This window comes from Asparagus officinalis, chromosome 2 (genome assembly GCF_001876935.1).
Source record: "Asparagus officinalis chromosome 2, Aspof.V1, whole genome shotgun sequence".
In the NCBI taxonomy this organism is placed as follows: domain Eukaryota; kingdom Viridiplantae; phylum Streptophyta; class Magnoliopsida; order Asparagales; family Asparagaceae; genus Asparagus; species Asparagus officinalis.
Genome location: NC_033795.1, coordinates 23,312,204 through 23,329,498, shown reverse-complemented (window position 1 = coordinate 23,329,498; position 17,295 = coordinate 23,312,204). Strand labels below are relative to the sequence as shown.

General features: G+C 39.1%; 1 protein-coding gene and 1 non-coding gene across 2 annotated transcripts; both read right to left on the bottom strand.

Moving 5' to 3' along the window:
• Positions 1,530-1,600, bottom strand: TRNAG-CCC. Its single transcript has one exon. It is a non-coding gene; the product is annotated as a tRNA-Gly (tRNA).
• LOC109830531 (kelch repeat-containing protein At3g27220-like) lies at positions 3,129-12,285 on the bottom strand. Its single transcript, XM_020397811.1, is given in 7 exon segments — positions 3,129-3,509; positions 4,621-4,827; positions 7,347-7,452; positions 7,603-7,685; positions 7,688-7,769; positions 10,365-10,594; positions 11,652-12,285. Coding segments are annotated over 7 exon segments (1,023 nt in total). The 5' UTR covers positions 11,802-12,285; the 3' UTR covers positions 3,129-3,344.

Below are 17,295 nucleotides of genomic sequence, written 5' to 3'. Positions count from 1 at the left end.
AGGCGCCGTGCGAGCACTCTTGATCGCGGAATTATCAAGAGTGGGTAAAGAAGAAAACGACAGAAGAACACAAGAGTTATAATTAGGGCGAAGGAAAATACCTTTTCTAGATTATGAGAATCAATTGGATTTACAAAATCTCTCTCACAATCTCTCTAGATCAAAGAACAACCTCCCTGATATCTTTTCTGATTACAATCTGAGTGCTAAACCCTAGAAAAGTCGTGTTTCTATTTATACTAAACAGAAATCCTAAACGGTGCAGGAAACAGACCCAGGCCCATAACCGCTACGCGGTCAACCGCTGTGACCAAGTCGGTCGACCGGCCAGAACATCGATTTCTGGAAAAATCGATTACAGGGTTTCCGGTCGACCGCAGCGCCTACATCGGTCGACCGTTCTCAGTCCAGAGACACAGTCTGGGTCTGTGCACTACGCGGTCGACCGCTGTGACCAAGTCGGTCGATCGGCCAGAGCCCAGCTGTAATTCCTGCAGTTTGACGAATCCGTCGACTTCGCCGCCTCCAATGACCTCGTCCACGACTCCTCTACTCTATTCTCAAGATACCATGAGAATCATCTATCCTCAAGCTCCCATGAGGATTGCTAAGCTCCCGAAGAGAAGATACACCCGTATCACTTTGGGAAAGGATGTTAAGGTGATTTATTAAGTATTTCATGTTACATAGACATACTAAAGACTCTGTTTGGTTCCGGTTTTTGGAAGGGGAAAGGAGGTGGAAAACGGCCAAAAAGCTGACATTTTTGGCAGCTTTCCTCCCTTTTACCGATCCAAAAAACTGATCCAAACAGCCTCTAAGTTTTGCTAGCTAGTAGTTTCCGCATCTCATATGATCTCTCTTGTATTCAAACTGAAGTTACAGCATTGATGATGTGTAGGATTGGTTCTTCTCAAGTAGTTTATTTCCCTTCTTATTAGATATTTCTTTTCCTACCATTGAAATTTTGCATAAGTGCGTCTCTCAGTGAACCAATGTTTTTTTAAATGCCTTTTTCATTGTGTGTAATCTTTGAAATATCATACTCCCTTTAAAAGTTATGTGTTAACTTTGGTAACCCACTCAGTTGGAAAATACCATTTAATAAGGTTATACTTTGTCATCCGAAGAAATTACAAATCTACACAGCTCCAAGGCAACAAGAGGAAGATCATATTATCTCGAAATTCATGGAGAATATCTTCTTATTAGGATTTGTCGAGAGTATCTTTTTATTAGGACTTGTCGACTAATAGATCATATTATCTCAAAATTCATGGAGAATATCTTTTTATCGGTATCTATCGAGAATTTCTTTTTATTAGGACGTGTCGGTAAATTCACCGGTATTCTCGTAAGTTTAGGATACAAAGCGGATTATAAATCGAGAGAAGTATCAGTGATGTTATGACTTCACAGAAAAGTTTTAAAGGTTTACATAAAATCATTGCAAGGCGTAAGGAGACATTTTTAACTTTTCATTTCATGAACATTGGAGATACTTATTTGGAGGAAGATAAAAAAATAGATGCGCATCCAGGGAATCGAACCCTGGTCAGTACCGTGGGAGGGTACTATGATACCACTACACCAGATGCGCTTGTTGAGGTGTGTTAATCTTAATCTTTATACATGCGATTCTTTAAGCATGATACGGCTTAGTTGTGAAGCAACGGCCCGCTTTATCTTGTCTTGCGTATTATATTCCTACCTATTTGCTTGATTTGAGGTACCCTTTTTAGCGTTCTTTTATCAAGCCGAATTCACCAAAAAGTAAATAATAATAAAACCATTTAAAGATCTTAAAATATGGTTTATATAGCTTCCCAACGTAAAAACAGAGCACCATAAAATCTTATGTAGCTTTGTGTCTTCAGGCGTAATTGGTCAATTTACTTTGACATTAGTAAATTAGTAATTGTTTGGTTGGTGGTTTGTGGGGGTGTTTGTCGGGGGGGGGGGGGGGGGGGGGTTCTCTTCGATTGGAACCCCCCCCCCCTAATTTTGTTTGGTTGGTGGTTGGTTGTGGGGTGTTTGTTGTGGGGGGGGAGGGGGGGGGGTGGGGGGGGGGGGGGGGGGGGCATGCTTTTGGAAAACCATTCCCTTGCTTTGGTATGCAGAATGTAACGGTCTACTTCTTAAAAAAAACTTGTTTACTCTAAATTTTATAAAAAAGAGAGCTAATTGTATTTTAATACCCTAAAGTTCATCGGTTTCTAAACTTTTATATCCTGTTCTGTTGCTCAAACATACTAAAAAAACATAGTAATGTAATCGTAGGCGAGCATGAGAATGTAGCTTTCCATTTACTAAATATCAACTAAAATCATTATAGAAAAATACTTTGTTCTCAATAATATCAAAAATTATAAGCAATTGTTAAAAAATTCTACCATTTAAAATAAAAAATATTCTTCAAAAAAGTGATCACGTTCATTTTTTTTAATCATTATATTTTGCATTGAGATGTATGTAATAATCATTTCGAAAAAACTTAACATTTTATATTTATCTCTTATTATCATTTATTTTAATCTCTTATAATGTATAACGCGATGAATATTTAATTATGCTACTTTAAATCCTGTTCTCATTCATGATTTAGAATGGTCTAGAAATAAGAAAAAGATGAATATTTAATTATTGTGAATAAAATTCAATTTTCATTCATAATTTAGAATCTTATAGAAATAAGATAAGAAACAAAAGAAAGGAAAACAAAAATATTACATTTGCGAAATTAATATGCTCCTCGTACTTCTCCTATGATGGGAAATGTCCTCAAATCTTTTGGGTACCCTCACTAAGATTTTAATATAGTAGTATAGATAGGTGAAAAGTCCCACCAACCAATCTCTAACTATTACCCTATAAATCACCAAAGTAACCCAAGTGAAACTAAATATCTACAACAAGAAAATAATCACAATCATAAGCCCAGAAGTTCGAAAATATCAAATTCACGTCTCATTTGAAATATACCTAAGCACAAATTAATACGAAGGACAATGATATAGTTTGCCTAGGATCAAATTATCGTATAGTTTACATACAAATCGAACATAACTGTAATTTAAAAGGTCTAATTTGGGCTAACTATGATGAATCAGATGAAAGAATCACAGTTGTAACTTTGAATGTATATTACCATAATCACAAGCCGAGAAGATCGAAAAAAGCACTTACATATTTCACTTTGGGATATACGTAAACACGGATTGATACAAAGGACATGGGTACTTCCCTGAAACGAATCAAATAATCGTCTAGTTTACATACAAATTGAACAGAACTGTAATTAAAAATGTCCAACTCGATCTATGTTGAGTTGGATGAAAAAGAAATCACAAGTGTAACTTTGTCCTATAAACGCATCCTACGACTTTCTTCGGAGAAGGATCGTCGGGACCTCTGTCTCGTTGGCCCGATGTGAAATATAACCATCCATCCCAGTATCCAACTAAGGTAGTCTTTATGCGGAAAGGCATTCGTCCAACTACAGACCACTCCTGTAACCACAAATGAAGTTTAGACCAAAAAGTCATCGTGGAAAGATCTAAATTTGAATGGCTGTCAATGTTGTACAAGAACTAGAGGTAGACACGGCAAATTAGAAAGTTTACAGGGAACACAGGGAAGAAAGTAATAGGGGTAGGCACATTGCTAGAGGGTAACACTCAACTTTCACAAGGGAGACAATCTGTAACGTATACAGCTCCAGTGGAGAGATTTCTTCTTATTATTGCCAAGAAAACGTGGTTCTATGAGGGTTTTATCAATATCTACCCCCACAATTACAGGCATATTTAATTTAATCTCCCAAATTGTTATAATTGCTCACCCCCAATATTTTATTGGATACAGTGGTTTCAAGATTTTTGAGTTTATTTAATACAAAACCTAAATCATGAAAGAGATCAAGTAAGAAATAATAGACGGAAACTCTGAAATGTGACGTGTCTTGAATATGGAAGCCACATTCTCATTTTGAGCATGGGTTAACACATTATTAGTAAAAAGAAAACACGCGCGCGCACTCACAGGCACACACACGCATGCACACGCACACACCCGCACACGTGCGCACACTCGCGCGCACACAAATCTTATTTGCTCTCCAAGTAGCTAGTAGTATTTCAAAAACAAAAGAGACGACAGCTTTTCTTAAAAAAAAAAATTAGTTATTGGCATTGTTAATGCTAAAGTGCATGTTTTGCTGGTTGACTCCTATGGTTATCTGTTCATCATCCTTTTAATTATTTCGTTAGAATGGCCATCAGAAAGGCCACACAAATATGGAAAAAAATTTCATGCGTGATTGATGAAGGAAAGTTCCCAAAGGTCATCTCAGAAACAAAAGAGCACAGCCCCTAAAGGAAAACAATTCTACAAACTTTAAGACAATGTTTCACATTAAGAAAGAGAGTTAAAAGCCATAAAGGCATGTGGTTGTAATAGGAGTGAGAACAGTTTCAAGGATTGCCTCCAACATATCTAGAGAATTCTCCTCGGCTTATCCACAAATGGGTAAGAGTTATTAGCCATACTATAAATGTTTCCCATTATAAAAAAGTTAGAATATATTTATATACTGAAGAAAAGATGGTGTATGTTTCGTACCATGGTATCTAGATTGAATCGAAAGACTTCCCCAACCAGCACCATCTTCTTGGTTATGGGATGTTTCTCTGTTGTGCCTCCGGCGATGATAATGGAGTTATTAACCATTTTCCATGCAAATTCTATATGGGAATCTGGCTTTGGCATTGGAGGCAGTTCTGTCCATTTCTGTTTGTCGTCAAGCATGTAGACATTGCCGTATACCACCTAAATTTTAGAGACATCAAAAATTATAATTACTCAACTTAAAAAAAGTACAGTGAAAGTAAGTGAATCATTGTTAGAAAGAAAAGCAAGGAGCCAGAACTCCACATCTACCACTTAGAAAATCAGATGAACAAGAGAAGGCAAGGAGTTCACAGAAGAAAAGAAAATTAAATAAAAATAAAGATAAGAAATGAATAACTATATAAGAAAGTCGACTGATTTAGTAAAAGAATTGCAGGTAAAGAAAAGGAAATTTTGACTACAAAATTGTGCACGAAAATGCATAAAAACATTCGACCTGTCTTATTTTTCTTACTAACAAAACAGTAGACACCACTTTTCACCATCAAGTCTTAATCCCGCCAACTCTTTCAGCCATTAAAATGGCTCCGAGTCTATCATGTACTTCAAGAAATTAAGTGTGAACGTCACATTGAAGTCACAGTCTTCGATTTCATATCTAATCAAAGTGGTTAACTCATACTTCATAGTTTATGATTCTAGTGTTCTTCTATTACACGACACTCAAATACCGTTAATATTTGGATTTGTTGTTCAAAAATCTTGACTTTGATCAGTCAGTGGACAGTTGACAAAGATATAATTTCTCTTGTGGGCATTAATCCTCGTAAAATTACCTTCTTTGTTGTCTAATATATTCTCTTGCTTCTGAGTATGGATTGTGTGGAACAAATAAAAATTTTATATGGGACTGATGTACCAATGCGCTTACAGAGATCAAAAGTCTATGATTATGTATTGTTTAGGAATGTAATGTATTCATGTCATGTTAGTATGTGTATTGGGAAAATTAAGCGCGTACATGAGCATATAATAGTTGTTCAATGCCCTGTGCAAGATGTCATTGTAGGCTAATGCCACCATGCAACTACTGGCTATAGTGGAAATTCATAGGATGTGAATGGTACTTATTTTATATCGAATCACTAGCATGAAAGCAACTCACAGTGTCATTGCCATGCATGGTCCCACAAGCATTACATAATTGCATAACATTGATAATAGACCTTGCATGTTCTTCCATACTTTGTACGTCTTAATTAATTCAATTCTAAACATTATTGTTCACTCTAATGTTAAGTATACAAACCCCTTCGCGATAAATAAAAAGAAAAATTCATTTACAGACTTTCGAATTAGGGTGGCTTGAGAATATGTCCTAAATGGGTTGGAGTTTTTATATGGATTACTGAAAAACATTTTGGAGTTCATTATGCTTCGATGACTTCACAAGGATAAAAGCTATTTTGTTCTCTTTGTAATTAAGTTAGACTTCGTACTTTGGTTAGTTACGTATTCTTTTAGGCTTGTGAGAACTTTTTAGCAGGACATTTTTCAGGAACGTACTTAGTGATGACGTATGGTAGACTAGTTTTTGATGGTGTGTCTAGTTTCATACGGATCTTTGATTTTATACGAATGAAAAGATGGTTTCTGGATAATGAGATTTTGGCTGATTACATCCACAGGTACTTATTAATGATGTATAGATCACTTGCACGTGAGATCCCAAGGTTATCATCGCATTTGGCCAGGAACACTTTTAACTGGTCATTTTTTTGTGGTAATCTATGGGTGCATGGTTGATGTGTAGGGGTATGGGTCAGGCTCGATGAGAAAAACTCCATCCTAGGATAAAGTTTTATCCATGACAACTTAAGGAAACAACTTGTTGAAGTTCATTCTCAGATAAGAGAAAAGAAGCAACAGTGTCATATATGGCTCAACTGATCCACTCAAAATATTCAACCGTTGAACTATGCCAAGTTGCCAACCCTATGGGAAATACTAAGAAAGTATTGCTCGCGCGGTAAAAGAAGACCAGCATATACCATGGTCTTGTCACATTGGATGTCAGCTATTAATTCCAACTATTTCTTTTGCAGCTAATATGTGACTCATAGCTGATACACACTGCATAACCCACACTACCCACGTCTTAAAGATGGAAGAACTCTATCCCTGAGATAATTATGTGTAAATAGAAAAAAAAAAAATCTTTTTTCAAGCTCATTGTCAGATAGCACAGTTTATAGAGCAAGTATACATTGTTTTTTTCCTCTCGTGTCAACTGGAAGCAACAGGTTTGACTATTCTATTTTACAAGTGTCTCATAATACATATAACAGGGTTCATCATTTATTTATATGATGTAATATTATATATAAAGAATACCTATAATTAGGCAAAACTCTGATGGTATGTCAGATTTATTATCTTTATTGAGGAAATCATAACAAAAGTGTTCTGTATTAATCTATCACTAAAAAAACCATGTTTTTAAAAGGTCAACCTTCTGTTGAGAATAGTAGGGTCTCAGAAAAGTACATGGTGTAATAATATGGGAATGTATATCATGCAAATGTGTACATCTAAACATACACAGTTTCATACCCGTTTATGAAGAAAAACATGAGAGCTAATTCAAAATTAATAATGATTTAAGCATCTGAACATGATGCTCAACATATGTAAGATTATAGGAAAAAACTTGTTACCTCACTCCTCCGAGCACATTTGAAGATAGGTGATCCAGGTTTGGCCATAAAATCACCCTCTTGGCCACCAATCACAAGAAGCCGATCATTAGCAACCACACAAGCCCTGATGAAAACATATTCACTAAGTAGTTAAAACATCAATTAATCTTCATCCATAAAATTTGATCCGGAAAAACTGAGTAGAAAGCGTAGGGTGATTTGGCGGAAAATGTGAAAGCTGTTGGGGGGGGGGGGGGGGGGAGGTATTGAAGACCGGTGAGGACACACGAGGTATTGGTATTTGCTTCGCCATTCTTTCTCAAGCTTTCCATCCTTTACCGCAAGACTCCAATGCTGCCAGTGCCAGGCTCGTTGGGCCGGTCCTCTTGCTGCACCATAACATGCAGTCTACCTCTCCACAACTGGGTGGCCGGTGCATACCTAATATATAAATCAATATTTTGAAACAAGTATACTTTAGTTATTTACTTATGGAATTCTGAGATTTTCAAAATTAATGATGAACAGATTATTAAGCTGGTGTATATCACATCATTTCCATCATCAAAGAAGCCTCTCTATGTCAAATTGGGTTGCCTAGAGCAGAATGCTCCCAAAAAATTGACCAAATTGAACGACCAGCTACCAACCTAACATCAATCCTTTTAATTAGAGTTGAATTCCTTGCATGGAAATATGGACAGACACTCTCGCAGAGGAACACAATATTAGATTTGAAAATGATACAAGGAACATGTATACAAACATGATGGAAGCATGGAGTAATTGATCATTTAGTATTGAGATAGGAAAGATCTGAAGAAGAATTTTTTACGACTTCAGGGAATCCTTAATCATTTTTATACTTTAGGCATAGTTGGTAGGTCTTTTCCACTTTGGCACACCATTCTGTAGAACTCTAAAACTTCAAGAATGATGCGAAAAATGACGAATGAATTATTGGTAACACCAAAACATAAAAATTCACCACTAACTCATTTCATTTTCACCCTTAAGATTTGTTAAATAGGAGTTCCAAAAGTGAAAAGGATTGGGCTAAATTTCACGAAACCCCCCAGTAAGTTTAGCTTCTGGCAGTTAATCCACGAAAAGTTTGACACTCACTGAACCCCAAATAAGTTTGAGATTTCAAAAAAACCCAAGAGTGTTCGATTTTTTTTCACTTAACCTCCAATTACTACTATCAAATTTTAGGGTTTTTTGAAATTATCAAACATATTTCCGCGGGGGGGGGGGTTATAGTGAGGTTTAAACGTTTGCGGCGTTAATGCAAAGGGCCAAACTTACTGGGGGCTTAATGAAATTTATTGAACTATCCTGAAAGTGCAGACCAGAATTACTGCGATCTTAGAAGTGTAAAAATCCCCTTTGTAAGAATCCTAATTTTATTGTAGTTATAATAGTTTATAAATATGAAAAAGTAAGTGTATCTTTATGCATATAATAGCTATAATTATAGTTAGGTATAACTATAATTATTAGTGGGTTTATTTGCAAATTAGATGTTAAATCCTCAGAAACCCCCCCCCACATATTTGGCATCGCCGCCTTTTTTTTGTCTTCTCTGAGAGAGAAATGAAAACCTTTGGTGGTGGGCACTATCAGGGTGATATTTGTTTTAGATCTTAAAGGTTGATACAAGGTACTGCCCTATATTTAGGAAAAGTATACATTAATGTCTTAGGGTTTCTTTGAATTTTTCATGTTAAATCTTTTGGACCTGCTTGTACTTGTCCACCATATATTTTCATAGCTCGACCTTATTATCATGGCCATGGTAAAAGTCCTAGGGGCATGCAGCAAATTGCTGCTGCTTCTCTGTTTAATTTTATATATAACGCTCTGTTTATTTTTTTATATAAAATTATATCAAGTATATGTGGGTTTATTCCTGATGGATTATATCCTTTTGTATGGTCGTACTTGCATATTAATTGTTAACTTGGATGTGATGCATAGGGGTATTGGTATATGCCTATGCTTATTTCTCTGTTGACAATCATGTCTTTCCATATCATAGTAACTTGAGATGCATGTGTGGTTGATTTCATTACTGGTTGGCCTTTGGCAATTCTTTATAAAATATTTGATTATATGAACTTTTGCATATGCATCTCAAGTCAATATACCGGTATATGTTGGGGAAAAGTAAGTCATCTAAACAAGGCTCAATGTGCCTCTATGAGGTTATTTTAGCGTTAAACCCACGTTTAGGGTCTCTATACCCTAATACCACGGGATTAATAAAAGTGGAGATACCATGTCAACCGGGGTAGTAATTGTTGATCGCATTGAGACGTGGTCTGCGTAATTTCATTTCATGATTTTTAAGTTTTTAAATATTTGCATCAAGAGTTCGTTGATGATTTTCTATATTTTAACATTTTGCTTATCATTTGTCAAAATATTTGAGTTTTTGCAAAACCAATATTTAATGTATAAATTTATCCACTTATTGGGTTGTGAACTCATTGTGTTCTATTCATTCTTTTCAGAGACTCGGGAGTAGGTGAGTTAGTGGTTCCTAAATTATTAGAAGGGAGCAAGAAATAAAATTTGCAGATCACAACTTTTTCTTCTAAGTGAAGGTTGAATAAAGTCTTCGATGTATAGTTGATAATTGGAAGCTATGTAATAATGGAATATTTCCCTTTAGGTTGACTTTTATTTCAAGCTGAGGAATATTAGTTTATCTCAAGTTAATTGGATTAATATTGTCTTTTGGATTATAGAGAATATTTGTTGTTGGTTTTAATTAAATTGTGAGATTATTTTGGTGGTCTTTCGATAAATGTAGATTTTGAAGGACATTTTCACAGGTTTAGTCTGATTCTAATATTCCTTCTAGTATGAAAATTGGGGTCGTGACACCCTTGGAAGAACATAGCTTGCTTGTTTTAATCGCTTTACTGACAACTATGCATGGTGCATGCAAAACCTGAAAATTAACCGGTTATGGTAATTACAATATGGTCTATATATACGATTGGCAAATTAATCAGTTGTCTAACATACCTCGGCACAGGTAAAGGAGGTAAGTCATGCCACTCTTTCTTCTCTGTGTCTAGGACAAAGTTGCGAGCTGTAGGCCCTCTACATTGTGGTCCATATTGCCCAGTGACCACATAGATGTATCTACCATCTGTTACCATCCCTAGATGTGAATGGGCCATTTCTTTAGGCATATCAAATCTTCCTCCCCATGTATTATCAGTGAAGTTATAGATATCCACATGAGAATGCACCTACAACATTAGACATTTATGTTCAGTAAAACATGGAAGAACATCAATCCATAAAACATAATATTTTAATTCTTATCTAATACATAACATGTACTATGCTTTCAAGAATGAAATCTTCACTTTCACATAAACATTCTATGTACTTAAAATATAAAAACTGTTTGACCATGGAACCATAAATATCGCAAAAGATAAAATCCACTGTCCATATGATAATTAGGTCATCCAGAAAAAAGAATAAATTACATAGAAGATATACAACAAGAATTACCTCAGATTTATATTTTCTAAGTGAAAATATCATGAAACTGCATTTTCAAAGGTCAAGCATAACATTCGTATAAACAGGTATTGTGAGACACAAAAGAATTTTTTTTACCCGACACCACCAGCTCACGAACTCCTTCGTACTTAGTATACCCAGCTCCTTTCCGTGTTTGTCTTGACTACAAGGTACTAAAGACCTTATTTCGCTTCTATAGGACGTAGCCTACTCAAGTGAAGCCACCTAGACCCTTCTTATAAGTGGCTTCTCATTGTGAATCTCCATCATATCCTTCCTTAATACGTACTAAATTTTTTTAGAGGATGTAACCGGTTGTATATTAACACAACTCAAGATAACTTTATATGAACCTAGTGAAATCAAATCAGCCCTGCATTTCCAATTGAGCTCTGCTTTGCAAGGATTGTGCATGAGCTAGATGCTTGAGTGTTTGCACTGTGGTGTTCCCACTTATCTTGTAGTCAAGAGGATCAAAATATCACAAGGAGCCTCGCCTTAATGGGTTAACTACTCATCTTATTGCCTTCCCAAGAAAACAAGACGCCTTCCTCTTTATACAACAGCATATGGACTCAAACCTGACGCAATGATAAACTCTAGCTTCTATATCACTTGCATCACAGTAAACTTAATTTATTTCCTTTTTTAGGGTCAGATTTCAACTACAAAAGGTAATCGAACTACCACCGAAAACTCAATAATTGTAAGAGATGATATCAAAAACCAAACTTTTTTTGAGCAAAATAAAACATAAAATTGGAAATTACTCACATAATCAATAGTACCATAACCAGCAAATACAAACAAAAGATTCTCAATCTGTATAGCCGCTCCGTCCAATCTCGGCACAGGCGCAGCCGCCATCTCCTCCCATTGCAATTGGCCGCCGGCAAATCCGCAAGTCAAGTTCACATCTTTCATCAACGCTTTAATCTCCCTCCGCTCTTCTTCTTTCCCTAAACCCCAAAAAGAAAACAAAAAACAAAGGAAATCACCTGGAATTATCGAACTAAAACCCTAATCCGGGGGAAGTCCGGGGACTTACTGGCTTGGGATCGGGAGATTTAAAGGCATGAATTGGCTGCTCGAGGGGGAAATCTAGGGCGGAGGACCAATTGGGGGAGGACGACGCGGAGGAGGAGGAAGAAGCCCAGAGGAAATCGGCGACGAGGGCGATCCCGAGGAGAGCGATGCAGGATAATACGAACAAGTATTTTCTGGATCCATGTTTGCCGCCAAATCTCGCCATGGATCTCACTGAGAAATGATGAGCATCGTTTGAGTTGGAAATGGGAGAGGAAATGGGAGAACTGAGACTTGAGAGAGAGAGAGAGAGAGAGAGAGTGAAGAAGAGGAAGGAGGAAAGAAGGGGACCTTTTTTTTTTCGAGGAAGGTTTTGGGTTGATGATCGTAGTAGATATTCACTCTGTATATCTATTTGTACGTACATCAGTTCTACATTACGAGCCTTTTTCAATTATTATTATTCAGATTCTATCTGTCCAATTACACTTAATAATAACAACGCTCTACAGTACGGATGACAATACTTAGTTGACCAATAAATAATGAGTATGGGTCGAGCTATGTTTACAGTTGATACATCCGACAAACTGAATTATTAAAAGAGCTTTGCTACAGGAACCCAAAATATGGGACCAATAGAGGGGACAAGTGATGTGTCTCCCTCCTATTGGATAATGAGTTGGTCATCATTAATGATGACCAACTCATTATCCAATAGGAGGGAGACACCTCACTTGTCCCCTCTATTGGTCCCATATTTTGGGTCTTTGAGGAATTTTTCTTATTAAAATATATCTTATTTAACATGTATGGTATTTCGAATAACATATTTGAAAAAAACACCTTTCTAGTTTCACGAATAGCAAATTTCCAAAAATAGCGTTGTAGGCTGTCTAAAAATCACAATGGATAGCTGATCTCCATCAAGCCCCGACAATGAAAGTTACAATCAAACGACTTTCTAATCACTGCATCCGCAACTCTACAGTCGCTACAAATACGGCCTCATATTTGAGATGATTGATCTTGATGGCTGCGACAACAACATGGCTAATATTATATTAACAACTATTAGAGATGCTGATGAGCAGTATGATGATTTCAGAAATAAAAGGTTGGACTTAGTTGGTGAGTTGCTTGGTAGAGAGCTGTGGGCAAATATTCGTCTAAATATCACAATGGATAATTGATCCCCATCAAGTTCCAACAATGAAAGCTACAATCAGATAGCTTTCATGCCAACAAATAGTTACAATTCGACGACACTTCCGACAACTGAAGAATAGAGGACTTTTCACATAAAACGAGAAGAGTTACAATTCGACGACACTTCCGACAACTGATGAAAACTCTATTCAGCAGTTTTCACAATCTACAGTGAAAGTTACAATCTGATGACTTTCACACTCCACAACAGCTAAAGCTAGGATTACTGAACAACGGTCCTCGCAACGCTTCACAGAAGAAGTTACAAGTCAAAAAGCTCCTTCTGAAACGCGGATGTCATCCCCGCGTTACAACTTGGGAAGTGCAGGCGACCCCCGCGTTTCCAAGCTACAACAAGTCAAAAGCGAACGACCCTCGCGTTCTTGAGGTTCAACCAACACCCGACCCCAACGTTTCCAAGCTGCAATAAGCAAAACACGAGCGACCCTCGTGCTCATTGATGTTCAGTCAACACCCAACCTCGCGTCTCAATTCTAAGACGCGAAGTTGGGGTTCTGAACGCCAGATTGGGCGTTTGACTCGTTCAAACATGAGTCGAACGGTTTCAGAACTGTTTTCCCCACGATCTGAGGAAATCACGCCCACTTAGGAGCGGATTTAGAGGGCAGTTACAACCTCTTATCCCCCTATAAAAACTCAACAAACCCAACGGAGTAAAAGGTTGGATTTTCAGCATCTAAACCACACGATTTTTGGAGGTTCTTCAGGATCTCAACCGCACAGAGAGGCAGGGGAGACGAAATCCTTGGAGATAGGATTTTTTGAATCGAGTTCAGAAGATCAAATCTGAAAGGATTCTTCAACAACAGAATATCTGCTTAGTCATTAACCGAATCTTCGGTTCTAACAACTCTATTCACAGAGTTCTAACTCGTTCAGAGTTCTTAAACTCGTTAAAGAGTTACCCATTTAAACTTTCCACAGAAGTTCATCGTTTCCACGAGATAAAAGACGGTCGGATCGTTAACGGAGAGCAAATTCGATGCGAACAATCGAAGGAGGCACTACATCGCTACCTTGAAGAACCCAGTTTTAAACAAAGGGGAGAATCAAATTCATTCTCCTCTCTTTTGTAATCGGAATCCAATTGTAATCGATTTTGAGAGAATACAAATCAAAATTTTCTTTCGTTTCCTTTACATCGAATTTTTCCACAAACAAAAGATGGTGACTCTGCTGGGGACAAGCTTTTCTGACGAAGAAGTGGTGGCGCAATCCGACGTCCACCTCATAGGAACAACTGTTGAAACTCTCGTCGTAGAGTTTGACCAAGCAAAATACGAGGTAGCCCTCTCCTCTGGATCGCTTAGCCCCAAGGCCAAGCGTGATGTCCGCAGGATCTCCAAGGAGGTCAAATCTGTTGCTGAAACGCCAAAGAAAGTCATCTCCTTTGGCCAAAATTCGTCGAACAGCCCCTCTTCTTCACGAGCGGGCTCGGCCTCTGCTGAACTCGCACAGCGAGTTGAATATCCCACATCCGCGTCAGCATGACGTGCTTCAGGCCATAAACGGCCTATAGAGGAGACGAGCTCCATAAACGTCAACGACGCTGCTGCTAATGCTTTGAAGCAAGCCAAGAAGAACGGCGCTCGCAGACGGAGAAGATCCATACGACGAGCACACCTGCACGAAAGCCGAATGTTGGCCCAACGCGAGGATCGCGTTCTTGAAACTTTACCCGAACATAGCGTTCCCAAAACAGAACGCTCACTTCGCGGCAATGAGCCCGACTACGAGCCTCGCCTGATACAGCTGAAACGCGACCCTGAATGGTGCGTTGTTCCTTCAAAACGCAGCCTTCAGAAGGAAGCTGCCAAAGATAAACGCGGTCCTCACGTGCGCGTTCAAACAGAACATGACTCTCAAGAGTCTGTTTCACCAACCAAACGCGACCCTCAGGGGCGCGTTCAACCAAAACATGACCCTCAGGGGTCTGTTTCATCATTTAAACGAAGGCCTCGGCCTAAGGTTTACAAATCCCAACACGACCCTCACATTATTCTTCAAGAACACGACCCTAGCGTTGTTCTTCAAGAACACGATCTTCAAGAGGTCCGCCAGGTTCAGAAGAGTCAACATGGGTTCAAAATCCACGTTCGACAAGAACCAATCTCACCCACCCAAGGGCAGGGGGTTCCATCTCCGCCTCCACACCCGGGGAAAGCTTCCTCCCAAGTTCCTGATTTGCGGGAATTATTGTCAAGAGGAAAACCAACAGTACAATCAGCTCACTCATGCCAATGTGAGAGGCTTATCTCGGCAGTCCTTTCAGAATGCCATTGTTGCGTATCCGTACCTCGGCAGTCCGTATTCGACAGGTTGACGAACATTGTTAGACCTGCCAAGCGACAAAGCCGATACAGAAAGAAGATAGCTAAAACGGAGTACCCTCAGGTCACTATCAATATGATTGGCCGAGGGAAAACCTCCCGTCCTGATTCAGATGAGTCACAGAAAAGTCATTCCCCGACTGTTCAGGAAATTTGTGACAAATTTGAAGGAGTGTACCGGCATACTCGGACTCGAACAGGAGCTATTCGCTTGGTTAATTATCAAAGATTGGCCAAGGGGATCGTTTCTGACGATGAACATTCGGCAATTGCCGAATCTTAATCTTCAAGTTCTGTTGTCGCACGTGAGGTCTCTGCTTACACGACAGGGAACCATGAAGACTTAGCTAAGAGAGTTGACGAACATCACGTTATGCTCCAAGCGCAATAGGAGACACTTCTCCAAGTAAAGGATATGTTGGCCCAGCTCCTTGCTGAAAAAGGCCAAAGACCCGAGTCTTCCCGGAGGACTATGTCAAAGGGAAAGCAGAAGGCGCACGAACATTCAGATCGTGAGACTCACAACCTAGAATCTTCTTCTGAAAATGAGAAGGAGATGGAAAAAGATCTGCATCCTCAGTCCGCTAAAGTGGACGAACTGGAGGCTCGCCTCAATGCAATCGCCAACAGAAGCGAGCTCCACGAAGAAGGAGTAGTGCGGCCTTACCCTGCTGAGTGGGATACAACTCCCTACCCACCGAAGTTTAAGGCCCCTACTTTGCAACCGTTCGATGGCACAGGATCGCCGAATCAGCACATTTATTACTTCAAATCCCAAACTAGAGATGTGGTAGCGAACGACGCCATTTTGACCCGACTATTCATCGGTACCCTCAAGGGTGTCGCCTTTGAGTGGTTTATGAAACTGCCTGCCGGATCTATCCAGAAATGGGTAGACCTGGAAAGGCTATTCTCGGCCAGGTTCTTTGAGGACGACACAGAGGTCTCAGTCCCGACTCTTCTCACCACTAAGCAAAGGAAAGGGGAGTCCATCAAGACCTATGTTGAGAGATTCCGCAGCATGGCACTGCGATGCCCATCAGGTATGACCCAATCAACCTTGGTTGAAACTTGCAGGCACAACTTGCAGACCCAGCTCCTTGCTCAGATGGGAGTAGCGGAGTGTCGCTCCTGGAGACAAATAGTTTCACAAGGAGAACAAACTGAAGAGATAGTGGCGCGAGTTAAAACTGAAGAAGTGTCATAACCCAAGCCGCAGCAGCAACGCAATCAGCACAACGCCCAGCGGTCTAAGGGAAAAGAGACTTTGGCAGCTGAAACCAACACGCGAGTACCACCGCCTACTAAGCAAGGCAAGGCGCCAAATCAACAAAGAGCACCCAAGCAGTACTTGTTTAAAGAGGAGCATGTAGATACCTTATTCCAATTGCTTCGAAAGAATAACAAGCTGCAGTTGCCTGAAGTCAGGAAGCCGGATGAAGCAGGGAAGGTGGATGACCCTAACTATTGTCGTTATCACAGATTCCTTGGACATCCTACCAGAAAATGCTATGTCTTCAAAGACATTTTACAGAATTTGGTAAATGCTAATGTACTCACTCTGAAACCCGAGCAGAAGACCGTATCCACCAATATGGTAGCAGTCCAATTCGGTGACTTCCCTCCAGTAGTAACTGTGAATGTCATTATTCCCATTCGTAAGGGAGAAATACACCTGAAGAATGCTGACTTGCATAGTTAAAAAGACAGGGGGTTGGTACTCCTCACTACCCCAAAAGGGGAAATCATGTGGGTCCATCCTGATCTGCTAGGAGATCAACAATGGACGAACACCTCGTCCGAAAAGAAGGGAGGCAAGGCTAAGTCTTCCA